At 31.1% G+C, this 14092-nt stretch overlaps 1 protein-coding gene across 1 annotated transcript; it reads left to right on the plus strand.

The window, feature by feature from the left end:
- Window positions 1–291: 291 nt before the first annotated feature.
- LOC131608102 (probable polyol transporter 6) lies at window positions 292–2253 on the plus strand. Its single transcript, XM_058880037.1, has 2 exons — window positions 292–589; window positions 806–2253. Exons 1-2 carry the CDS (start codon window positions 484–486, stop codon window positions 2200–2202), a joined length of 1503 nt encoding a protein of 500 aa, XP_058736020.1. The 5' UTR covers window positions 292–483; the 3' UTR covers window positions 2203–2253.
- Window positions 2254–14092: the final 11839 nt, after the last annotated feature.

A 14092-nucleotide genomic window follows, 5' to 3' on the forward strand; every position in this document is an offset into this window, starting at 1 on the left:
GTTTCACCATAAAGATCCAACCCAATAAACCATCTAATTTATGTCACTTCTGACATCAAATGTCATAAAGAAAAAAAATGATCTTTTCAATAAAACTAGTTTTTAGCTCCTATATATTTTATTTTAAAACCTGCTAAAAAATATTATCTTAAAAAATTTGATTATTGATATAAATTTTGAAGGATTTTCCTTTACCCTTCATAATAGTTTTGATTACTGAGCCTATAGTTACTATCTTTTTCTCTAAAAATACTTGAAAATTTATACACCTTTCTGTTTTAACTACTCTCTTCTTCAAATATACGCCTCTCATAATTTTCGGTATAGTATTACTATAAACCAATTAGACTCTAAACATACTCCTATATAAACACGTTTTGCAACACAGAAAGAAACATAGAAGAAGTCTCGTTGAGAGGGTTGAAACTATTAAGCTCAAGTGAAAGAGAAAAGAAATTCTTTAACTATATCATCATCATCATCATGACAATAGATCAAGGTTACAATGAAGACCAAGCCAACACGTTCAATAAATATGCTTTTTGTTGTGCCATTGTTGCTTCAATGGTTTCCATCGTTTCTGGTTATGGTAATATCATCACATTCTTTAATCTCTATAACTTGTTATTCTATTTTATTTCTATAAATTGCTCCCTAAAAAAATTATGGTAGTTTTCTAACATAACATAATAGGTGTCTGACACTGATACAGCGGACACTGATACGGTGGACACTGACACATTTTTTTTTAGAGGTGTCGGTGTTATGTGTATTACTTATATTTTACACACATGATTAATTTCAGATACCGGTGTTATGAGTGGAGCATTGATATTCATAAAAGAGGACTTAGGAATCAGCGACGAACAGCAAGAGATTATAGCAGGAATCTTAAACGTATGTGCATTAGTAGGATCTTTAACAGCCGGAAGAACTTCTGATTACATTGGCCGTCGCTACACAATCTTCTTAGCCTCTATGCTCTTCATGGTGGGTGCAGTTCTAATGGGCTATGGTCCAAATTATGCAGTTTTAATGGTTGGAAGATGTATTTGTGGTTTAGGTGTTGGTTTTGCCCTTATGATAGGACCTGTTTATTCAGCTGAAATTTCCTCTGCAGCATCAAGAGGTTTTTTAAGCTCTTTACCTGAAGTTTGTATTGGCCTTGGAATCTTATTAGGCTATATATCAAATTACATTTTGGGAAGACATTTGAGTTTGAAACTCGGTTGGAGATTGATGCTTGGTATTGCAGCTATTCCTTCAGTTATAGTAGCTTTTGCTATTTTAGCAATGCCAGAGTCACCAAGGTGGTTGGTTATGCAAGGTCAACTAGGAAAGGCTAAGAAAGTTTTATTACAAGTTTCGAATACAACGGAAGAAGCCGAACATCGTTTCAAGGATATTATAATTGCTGCTGGTTTAGATGAGAATTGCAGTGAAGAAATTGTGAAGCCTCAAAAGTCTAGCCAAGGTCAAGGGGTTTGGAAAGAGTTGATTCTAAGACCAACACCTCCTGTACGTAGGATGCTAGTTGCTGCTATTGGTATTCACTTCTTTGAACATGCAACAGGAATTGAAGCTGTTATGTTATTTAGCCCAAGAATTTTTAAGAAAGCTGGTGTTACAAGTAAAGATAAGCTTTTACTTGCAACAATTGGAGTGGGAGTAACAAAGGTTACTTTTCTTTTAGTTGCTTTGTTTTTGCTTGACAAAGTTGGTAGAAGAAGATTATTGCAGGTGAGTGTTGGAGGAATGATTGTTGGGCTTACAATATTGGGCTTTACCTTGACTAAGGTGGAGAATTCCAAGGAAAAGATTTTGTGGGCTTTGATACTTAGTATTGTAGCAACATATACCTATGTTGCTTTCTTTAATCTTGGGCTTGGGCCTGTGACTTGGGTTTATAGTTCAGAGATATTTCCATTGAGGTTGAGGGCACAAGGGGCAAGTATTGGAGTTGCTGTGAATAGGTCTGTGAATGCTCTTGTTTCAATGACTTTTATTTCTATTTATAAAGCAATCACAATAGGTGGTAGCTTTTTCATGTTTGCTGGTATGTCTATAATAGCTTGGATTTTTTTCTATGTTTTCCTTCCTGAAACTAAGGGTAAGTCCTTAGAGGAGATGGAGATGCTTTTTACCAAAAAATCAAAAGACAAAAATGTTGCAATGGTTAGTGATCCAGCACACAATGTCTAAGATGTAAACGAAATCAATTACAATAAGAATGTTTTGTTTGGCTCCTTTTTATTTCACTATTGTCCTAGCCTAACTGCTTTTTCTTTTCTTTTTTATCACCAATTTTTACATTTATTTACTAGAAAAACGAGTAAGTTACTATGAGAGTGAAGTGTGGAGAAGAAATTGAGTGTTTACTACATGAAACGAATAGATGAGCATGTTGGAGAGATGTTAGAGAAAAATTGTAACACTACGAAAAAATGGAAGCACATCTGTTCATTAATATTTTGTTGGTGAGGAAGAATGATACAAAATAGTGGAAAAAAGAATGAGAGATATCTGACTAAGGGAAGACGAAAGGATAACTTCCTTCTTCCAATAGTTAATATATCTTTGATGAAGGGAGATATCATAATAATGACGTATTGTGAAATTGATGGAATAATTAATCAGAAGAAACTAAGAAATTATTCACGGTTCAATCACATTGAAAAATTTGATGTGTGGAGACAAAGAACAGTAGCAACTAAAATAAATAGCTATCAGTAATAATAATAATCAATAAACATAAAATATAACAGAAGAAAATAAGGCGAGAAAAGCGAAAGGTTTCTTTACCCAATTCGATCAGAATATCTATGTCTGAGGGAGAGAACAGCTCTCCAATTTACTATATTCAAAAAATTATTACAAGAGATTAAAAATGAGTTAAAAGAAAATAGCCATCATCTTCAAAGCTCCCAAGAACAAGGTATCAAGTAAAATTGTCTGACTCTTTTAAATAACTCTAAAAGGTTTTACAAAATCCTAAACTCTTGTTTCTCCCTTTTGCTATTAAACTCTGAAATTATCACACTGTAATAATAGAAGATATACATATTTATAATTGTTAAAACCCAACAAATATATAACTAAGCCCAAAACAAATTCGTTAATTGTTAGAATAAAATACTATAAATATCTTATAATATAATTTATATTAATTTACATTATTTCTAAATTAATATAAATATATTTGCAATATCATAACATTAATGAACAGATCCGCAAATCGAACCGTCCAAACCCGATATCCGTGAACCTTCTGAACCTGACAATCTTGATGCTCTTCGGCTTCCTAATTTTTGGAAATCTCGAAATATGTTTTGTTTCTCTTCATCACTCAAAGATTTTAAGGCATACTTCAATATGACGGTATTACTTGGGATTGATTTCATTGCTACAATATATGCAAGAGTTTTGTGTTTACCAAATTACTTCAAACACGAGAGGGGGTGAATTGTGATGGTTGAAAATCAAAGTCCAGTTATAAAACTTTGATTTAAAAAACATTTAAGTTAATTTTATAAAATAAATAGCAATTAAGTAGTGAAATAAATAGAAGAATATAAGATAGATGGGAGAAGGCGATGCAGCAGAGAGAAATAAAGAATAGAAAGATAAAAAGATAAAGGAAGATAAAAATGCACTGGAGATTTATATAGGTTCAACCTAACCACCTAGCCTCCTTTAATCCACAAGATTTTTCTATTGATAGTTTCACTAAAATGATTTTGATTTTTGTACTTGCTAAATGTACTATGAGTGACAACTCTTAGTTGAGTAGAATTGTCTAAGGATTTTAGGGTTGTTGTGATGTTAGAGCAAACTCACGAAAGGATGGTAAGAAGCTCTTTATATGGATGATTGTTGAGTAAAATTGAATGTCCTGCTCAACTTTATGAATGAGGTATTTGTAAGCAATTTCTTGGGCCTGGATCTTAGAATCCAAGAAAGTGGTTAGAATATTCTTCTCATGAGTGGGAAATGAACAATTATTTCCTTTATTATCCTGGAGAACATGACCTTATTTTTCAACTCCCCTTCTCGTGTTATTATTGGGATGGGACACATAATTCCACATGTTTTCATAAGTGGGCGAGTGATTCAACCAAAGGAACACTACAAATAATGGGTACACATTGTGATATACAAGAACTCATTGCGATAAAAGGGATACTAGTAGCCTTGCTTTGAGAAACGTGTGTTATCCGACTGCTCTTGGTGAACTGTTGCCTCTTATATATCCCTTACAAATATACCAGTGCACATTCCCTCAAACACGAGGACATGTAAATTATGGAGTGATTTATTCCTAAGCTTCTTTGGAAAACTCTAAGTTATGTCCCTCAGGTCATACTTTTAAGTTGAGTCTCTCATACGAGACTTTTAAGTTGGGTTCCTCGGGTGATATTTTTAAGTGGATCCCTCAAGAAATACTTTTAAGTTGATTCCCTCATGGAGACTTTTATGTTGAGTCCCTTAGGGATATTTTTAAGTTGAGTCTCTTAGGTGAAACTTTTAATTTGAGTCACTCAGACGAGACTTTTAAGTTTCATCCATCAGGCAAGACTTTTAAGTTGGGTCTCACATGCGAGACTTTTAAATTGACTCCCTCGAGGAGACTTTTAAGTTGAGTCCTTTAGGAAAGACTGTTAAATTAAGTATGCATTTGTATTGCTCCTTGGACAACAAGGATCTTCCAAAAGAAGTCTAGCATTTATGTTGCCTCTGATGGAGACAAGGATCTTTCAATGGAATTCTAGCATTTTACATTGCTTTTGAGGACGGAAAGGATCTTCCAATGGAAGTATAACATTTACATTTCCTATCAGAGAGACAAGGATCTTATTGTGGAAGTCTAACATTTACATTTCATCTGAGGGCAGAAAGGATCTTCTAATGGATTTATAGTGTTTACATGACCTTAGAAATGGGTCTACTTAATATGAATATGGTAATAAATATTTTTTAAGAAAATTTGTACATTAGTTTGTTGAGTTCCTTTCACCTTATTAAAAACAGATAAGAGAAAAACAACTAACTATAATAGTTTCTCAGGTTAACTGAGTTCCATTTCCTTGGGATGAGTCCTTCACTCGGCTATTCAAGCTTATGGGCTTTGTGGGATAGTTTCTGACATATGCACTATGACCCATCCTATTTAGGCTGTATATTCCCTAGTTGGGCTAGAACATCGACTTTTTTTAGTACAAGGTTGTCCTACTACATTTTTCTTGGGACCACTTTTGAGTTGTACCTTATAGTCCCCATTTGCTTGGCAGTGAACTCCCTAACGTGGGTGACATCTCGAGTCTCGTCAATCAAGTCGGATGCACATCTAACTCATGCCTTGTTATCTTTTTCTCTGAATTGAGAAAGGATTGAAGTGTGTGTCGATTTGTACAAGAGGCATGGTGTCAGTGTCGAATACCATTGTAAATGAAGTCTATATGGTGATTGAATATGGGTGGTCATTGGAACAAAATCTATTCATAATTCTTGGGTTTTGATGATAACAAAGTACTTAAAGAACAATAGAGAATACTAACATTTGCTTAAGTGTTTGAGATCATTAAGCTGGTATCAAACTAGGTTCTGACCTAGTTAAATGGATTATAAAGATGAAGCAATCTAGATTCTAATGGATCAGAATCTGATTTTTAAATGGAACCTCAGCGCCAAATTAACTCAGCCTCTAATGTTCTAATAAGACCTCAGTGCCATGTTAACTCTGCCTATAATGTTCAAATGGAACTTCAAGCACCTTGATGGAAACATAGTACAATGCACGTTTATCCGTACTCTATGCAAAAGCAGCTTCGTCTTATCAACTGCTAGAATTATGAAAAAAAATCAACTAGAGATTTTTGCACAAGGCTCAAGGGAGCTTGACATGATTTCTCCAGTCTACTATAGTGTGCCTATGAACTCCTTACTTGAGAAAGACACAATGGATAAAGAGATTATTCATAAGATGAAAATCCCAATTATACCAACTCTAACGTCTCTCTCTTGGAAATCGCTTATTCATCAAAGACACTTGTGCAAGCAAGCGTCCAATGTCTATTTTGCTCCCTCTATAAAAGGAGCTAAAGATTCAAAAGAACTACCACACATATACAATGAGAAATCACAACTAGAACAAGAATTGTTTTGCTCTTTTAGCTTTTGTACATATTTTTTGTGGTTGCACATAGTCTTGAGAGTTCCTTACACTTTTATATCTTAGAAATCTCAAGAACCAATATCTTTGTGTGTGTTGTATTGTTTTTACCTCAAATTCTATATCACGTACATCTTGTTATAATCCTAAACATTTTATTTATAATTTATAAAAGTCTCCAACTGAGTGTTTGCACAAGGAAGTATTTTTCAGGTGTGATTGATCAAGGAAGTCTTGAACTATGAGTTTAGGCAAGGAAGTCTCTTTTAGATGTTATTGAGAAAGGAAGTCTTGAACGGTGTGTTTAGGCAAGGAAGTCTCTTTCCTAGTGATTGAGTAGGAAGTCTTGGACCGGTGTGTCTAAGCAAGTTGTAATCAGGTTTTGATTTTAGTGAAAAGTTCTTGTGTGACAAGGGGACTAGACTACTCATGTTATAGAGGAACCAGGATAATTGTTGTGTGATTTACTTATTACTTCTGCACTTTAATTTATTCCGCTACTACTTACTCTAACTTAGAATCAGAATTTGGTCAAATTCAGAAATTGTTGTGTCTAAAAAAGTAAAAGTTATCAAATACACAATTCAACCCCCCTTCTTGTGTATTTTTCTCACCTTCAGTTTACATCAGAACATGGTCTGCGCTTAATACTTAACAGTGGTATATAAAAAGATCCTAAAGAGAAATGTATACTAGATGAGAGATATTGGTGATATATATTCATGTTACTGGCACTAGTATTCCACATGATTACAGTGCTTCTAAAAATATTCACTATTCTGCTAAACCACCTGCATTCAGTAGTGATTCAACTCACTTTGAATAATGGAAGAGAAAAATGTGCACATAGATTATTGGTCTTGATGATGAGCTCTAGGACATCCTTGATGATGATATCAATATTCAAGTAAATGATGCGGGAATGGTTTCTGACATAAAATATCTCACACCAACTTAAGAGAAAATGCACAGAAAACACCATATAGTAAGAGGTATTATTGTTGATGGTCTACCTCACTCTGAATGAATAAAGATCATAGATAAGTCAACTGCCAAGACTATCTTTGAGTCATTATGTGATACCTATGAAAGTAATCAGCAAGTGAAAGAAGCTAAGACCAATCTTCTAGTTCACCAATATGAACTCTTAAAAACGAAGGATGATGAAGAAATTGAAACCATGTTCTCTAGGTTTTAAGTTCTTGTAGCAGGCCTTCAAGTTTTGAACAAGACTTATACATCTGCAGATCATGTCAAGAAGATTCTAAAGAGTCTTCCTGTGAGATTCGGACCTAAAATTACAACTATTCAGAAAATTAAAGACTTGAATACTTTAAGCCTTGAAATTCTGATAATAAACCTTCAAATCCATGAAATGGAACTGAATGGATATCAGACTGTGAAGATGTCCAAGTCACTGGCTTTAAAATATGTTGCTGAGAAATTTAGTGATAAAGCTTACAAATCCTTAATAGTGTGTTTGGATGGAGCATTTTAACGAGGGAAAGTAATGTTTTGAGGGAATTTAAAATGATTTGACCAAAATCCATTGTTTGGATACAAGAATGAAGAATTGTTAAAATGATGGAAATTTATGGAGTATTTCATCTAAGTTAAATTTAATCATTTTGAAATGACACCAAAAACCAAAGAATTTGAAATTCCTCTCATGTTCCATAGAATGTATTTGTTATTATTATTTCTTCAAATTTTACAAATTGGTCCTCATATTTTCCAAAATTATAAAATTGACCCAAAAAATTTTAAAAAATTGCAAATTGGTCCTTGATAATTTTTAAAATTTACAATTTGGTCCTTCAAATTTTTAAAAATTGCAATTTGGTCCCTACTTTTCAATTTTTTAATTTGGTCCAAAAAATTTATATTTTATAAAAATGACCCAAAAAATCTAACAATGAATTACCTTAATACTTCATCCAAACAAAATAATTTAAAATGAATGGATTTCAATTGAATCATTTGAATTGCTTTGAATTTTAAATTCCCTTAAAATTTCTAATTACCTCATCCAAACACACTCTAAAGGTCAGCAAATCACAAGAAGCTTCTAATGAAGGAGTTTCTGATGTTAACTGTGATGATTAAGATTTGACTCTTTAACTACAATCTAGTGTAATGGAAGATTTAATTTTCTATTTAATTCACTTGATTTTGATCATGTTTTGCCTTAAATCAGAATGGATGAAAACTTCATCTTTTGATTATTTCTTTTCTAATAAAGAATACAACAACAATAGAAAAATATAATAATAACTATACTAAGTACTAATAATAGTATGAAAATACTAACAACTTGTTATGTTATGAATAATTATATTAATGGATGTTCATCCTTCTTCTTGTTTTTCATCTTCCTATTCCATATTTAATATGTGTGATTTTCCATCTCCCTTGGGTCCTATAAATAGAGACTCACATTGCAATGTAAAGAGTACTTGAAAGAAGATGATAATACAATATTACTTTTTCTCTTCTCTTTCTCTCATTCATCTCTCCTTCATCTCTATATTTTTTTGGTTAATTTCATAACATAACTATAATAATAGTAATATTAATAATAATAATAATGATAATAATACTAATTATAATAATAATACACATACTAATTTAAGTGTTAATTAATGATAATAAAAAAGTTTAAATATAGTTTTGCCCCTCAAAGTTTTTCAATTGTTTGATTTTGTCTCCTTAAATTTCAATTGTTTAATTTTGGTTTTCAATTTTTTTAACTGCTTGATTTTGACCTTCCAAGTTTCAATTTTTTAATTTTGGCCCCTGAAATTTATCAATTGTTTGATTTTGGTTCCTCAATTTTGTTCTATTTTGTATTTGATAGTCCCTTAATGACATATAGACTAAATCTCACCTTTTTTTTAACCTTTTTTTTCTAATTTTCTTCTCTACAGTTGTATTTTTCTTCTCATTTTAATAGTTAAGCTTTGAACAAAATATCTTGAATATCTTAATTATTTCATTCAACATATATTTAATGGCAAATTATTTTGACAACAAAAAAGATAGACTACTAGCAAATTAAAATAAAAAAGTTTTTAGCCAATAACATGTTTGAGCCTTTTAACGAAGTTATTTTATAATATAGGGACAAACATGTAATATGCCTTATAAAAAGGTTGAAATTTTATGATTAATAGGATTGATAGACTTTGAGACTTTATGCTTAAATATGAGAGAGTTATTGTTCAAAAAGTTTGTTATTTTAATTAGTTAATAGACTTTTTTTTATCAAAACAGTTGGTCATTAGGTATAAATTAAATGAAATATTTAAGATTTTCACAATATTATATTTAAAGTTTAACTATTAAAAAAAAAGAAGAAAAATAGAATTGTGTAGAAAAGAAAATTAGAGAGAACAACAACAAAAAAAGAGAAGTTTAATATACATGTTATTAGGGTCAATCAAATGCAAAAGGGGACAAACTTGAGGGGTCAAAATCAAGCAATTGAAATTTAGAGGGCCAAAATTAAATAATTAAAAAACTTGAGAGATCAAAAATCAAACAGTTAAAACTTGAAGGATCAAAGTCAAACAATTGAAAAATTTGGGGGGGTCAAAACTGCATTCAAGCCTAATAAAAATAATTGTAATAATAATATTGAATAATAATAGTAATAATGAAAATATATATATATATATATATATATATATATATATATATATATATATATATATATATATATATAGGGCATATCATATGAGAATGACATATTTATATGAGAATGTGAGAATGAATCTGAACCATTGAATTTTAAAATAAATGGTGGAGATTATGAGTGAATCTTTTTTTTCTCTCTCCTACTTCATTTATTTCAAGATACATGAGAGAGAGAAAAAAAATTCACTCATAATCTCCACCATTTATTTTAAAATTCAATGGTTCAGATTCATTCTCACATTCTCATATAAATATGTCATTCTCATATGATATGCTATATATATATATATATATATATATATATATATATATATATATATATATATATATATATATATATATATATATATATATAATTATATATATATATAATTATGTAAATTAGTAAATAAAAGAAACATAAATCCAAAATAAAATGATGTAGATGAGAAATAAAAAGTGATACTAATACTAACCAAGCAATTGGGCTCGACTGGTAAACGAGTTCCTGCTAAGGTGGGAACAATACTTGGCCAATATTATGACCTCTCGGCACGAACTTTAAATTACTAGGGTCTTTTTCCCTAAGAACCAGAGTGCATACTAATATTAACTAAATAATGATAGTAATAAATAATGAAAATAAAGATAATGATAAATAAGTAAATAATAAAGATAACAATAAAGGTGAAAGTGATAAAATCAAAAATAGAAAATAAAAATAAAAAGGAAAAAATAATAAAAAAGAGTACAATAAAAATTACAAAATTTCGTGTTTTCTTGTATCAAGAAACACAAAGTACTAGACCAATTTCAAAAATTAAAAATTGAATTATTAGGAGTTATAAGAAAATCATTACGTGAGTTATTGGAATCATTGAGTTGACATTTTATAAAGTTAATAATTTTTTTTATTTAACTAACTACTAAAAGTTTATAAAAAAAATCACTGCATAATGGTTATTAGAATTATGGGGTTCTCATTTTCAAAACTTAATCATCATTATTTAATTAATTTTATTATTTAATTAAATTAACTATTTTTTCAAAATATGTGTCTAATTTATTTAGTAAGTTAATAAATTAGTTATTATTGTGTCCGATTTTTATGAAAATGAAAATAGATTTGAATTAGTATTTTAATTTATTAATTATTCATTATTATTATTATTGTTTTAAAGTTGGGAAATAATTATTTAAGGTGAAATTTCTTTTCTAATTTTTATGAAAATAAATTTGAATAAGTGTTCTTTTATTTTATTATTAATTGATTTGAACTATTTTTTTAGACATCTTCATATGAAGATTACCAATAGTGTAGTATATACTTATTAAATTATTTGACAACTGAAACTTTTATTCAACTTAAATAACAAAAAATAAAGTACCCTTTTCAATTACTTCTTTTACTGTTGTAATAAAACAAGAGAATGTTAATATATAAAAGAGTTGAAGAATTAAGCATAAATTAAAAAAAAGGGGTTTTGTGCTACACTTTGTTGTTTGAAAATAAGCAAACTTGGGTTGGATACTTGACTTAGGTGAAAAATTTTAATTTTTCTTGGAATTTTGCATACATTTGTGATGACTACATGCCATGTGTACATGCCACATGTATAAATAGATGTCACGCAATCTGCCATGCGTGCAAAGCATTGACACGTCAGACGCCACACATACACTATTAAACGTCTGTTTCCATCAAATAGACGGAAAGGACTAACGTGTCACCTTTTTAATAGATAAGGGGTCTATTTGAACGTTTTAAAAATTAAGGGATCAAAATGGACCCCGAAGTAAAGTTAAGGGACGAAAAAATGTATTTTGTCTAAAAATAAAGATAAGAATAAATAAGCAAATAAAATAATAATGAAGATGAAAGTGATAAAATCAAAAATAGAAAGGAAAAAAAAAAGGAAAACACAATAAAAAAAGAGTGCACTAAGGTTTAAACTTGTAACCTTTCACTGGGTATCCTTACCTAGTTATTGTTTACCTTTGATTTTGGTAAACAACTGCTAGTCCTTCGAATTTGATACTTCGATTGCTTGCATGATCGACTAGGTTGATCATAGGACATATATGTATAGTTTTTGTGTGTTGTTTTAGATTTTCTGGATACTAAATGTAAAGGTAATTTTAAAGACAATGCGAATAAATGTAAATGCTTGTTTGTTAAGATAAAGGGCACAGAAGATAAATTTGACGCTGAAAAATAAAAGGTTCTACTAAAGATGTAAAGGAAATATAAAGGATTTTGAATGCAAATAAATTGCCTTAGAAATGAAAACGGTGTTTCATACATTTTTCAGAGACTCGTTTCTCAACACGCTTAGATACTTTGAGTGATTTGAGTATAGTACAATATTGAACACACAGAAATCTAATTATTAAGACCTCTATTTATACTAATTCGACTATAACAGTTTTTTGTACAAAAGATGACACATTGTCTTCTACATACACATTGTCTCTCACAAGTCTCCATGCGTCCTTCTTAAAGAACGGATCAGGCCAAAATACTGTTACTCGCCAATTTTGAATTTTTTCAGCGTCGAACTCCAAGTCCGATTAATTCAAAATCTTTATAAGGCCCCATGTAACATAACCTTGCCAGCACGGCTAGCTCTTTGTCATTTTTCTGTCGAAAATCATCCAGATGCATCGTCAAAGTCAGTCTCTTCTTTTAAACATTTCCTTTATTCTCTTGACATCTCTTCCTTAGTGAGCGTTAAATTTGAAGCTAACAAATTACCCTCCAAAAATGTCTCTTTTAACATATGGAGAAATGGATTTTTTTATAGTCTTCGACGTGACTGTCCATTCACTACTGTGACGTCATGGTCATTATGACCACTTTTCCAAAATGTCCCATCGAGACGTGTGACTCTGCAATCATCATCATTATTCATATCTTCTAGGAGTAGTGGTGGCAAATGAATACGCAACCTCCTGCTTCACCTCTTAAATGTGTACACGTGCCCCACTAACATTTCTCTTTGTTTTTCAAAGGGAGAAACAGGACGAATCTTCTCTATATATATAGTCTTCGTCTTTAACTTTTCAAACTTTTCCAAACTCTGAGCTCCAAAAACTTCCATTTTCTCTTACGATTCTTACCTAGAAAAAATATAGCAAGCTTTCCTTCCGAACAACTTCAACAATGGCTCCTCCAAAGGTTAAGAACATTAAATATGGTAAACAATATGAAGATTCCATATCACTTGTGACCCATATTGTTGGTCCGTTGTTGATGGGGAACCAAAAGTATGTTCCTGAACCGCCTTTTTCTGAAGAAAAACTCAGGATTTACAAATCCCACCCATATGGTAGTTTGGACAACTTCAAGGTTGTTGGATTCCTCCGCCTAGTTATTGGGGGCGGAGACAATCTCTTAAAACATAGTGTTGTTGTTTCCTACTATTTTTGTGTTGGCAAGATTTAAGGGAGGTCCTCCTTGGAGTTCTATTCCTTGGGAACATATATCATCTCAAAATCTTTAAAGTGTTCAGATAAGTCAGATACATTTTTCATATATTTCATAAGTTAGGGATTCTTCGCCTAATATTCCATGGTGACATGATTCGCCACCAACTATGAGTTGCTTATAACTTTCAGATTTAAAGCGTCCATCTCAAAGGCGGTGATCATACCTGCGATGAGGGTTTCATACTAGGCATGATTGGTACCAGCCTTGTATTCAAACTTTAGACACAGATCAAACAATAAGTCATATGGACCTTTCATTAATCTTCTAGGGCCACATCGCTTTAGATTTGAAGCATTGTCTACAAATTATATCCATGTGTAGGTGTTCTCCTCATTTACTGACAAACTAAACTTTGCTAGAAAATTAGTCAGCACCTGAGATTTAATACTTCCTTCGGGATATATTGGATATCAGAATTTATCCAAGTAAACTTATTCCCCTCCAGTGGTAAATCTACTAGTTCTATCAGGTTAATAAAACCACCAAATTCCTTCATTTCAATCATTCTACTTCCAGAGATTTTACCTATCCTCTCCTCCCTAGATTTATTTTCATTAAAGCCCCTCCACCACCCATTCCCCTCGATCTAATTTATTTTTCCAATACAATAGTTATGATCATAATAATCTTTTATCTACTAATCTACACGGAGAATAAATATTTAGTAAATAACAGTTGATATCTTTCCAAAAAATATTAACACCAAGAAAACCTTTGCCTTTAAAGTTGAAAATTGACACCATCGATCCTTGTCTCCA

This window comes from Vicia villosa, linkage group LG1 (assembly GCF_029867415.1).
Source record: "Vicia villosa cultivar HV-30 ecotype Madison, WI linkage group LG1, Vvil1.0, whole genome shotgun sequence".
NCBI lineage: Eukaryota > Viridiplantae > Streptophyta > Magnoliopsida > Fabales > Fabaceae > Vicia > Vicia villosa.

Bases quoted from the DNA above. Each gene is read 5' to 3' on its own strand.
- LOC131608102 (XM_058880037.1), top strand. From the start codon at position 484: ATGACAATAGATCAAGGTTACAATGAAGACCAAGCCAACACGTTCAAT. The intron at 590-805 runs GTAATATCATCA...GATTAATTTCAG, and splicing joins TTCCATCGTTTCTGGTTATG to ATACCGGTGTTATGAGTGGA.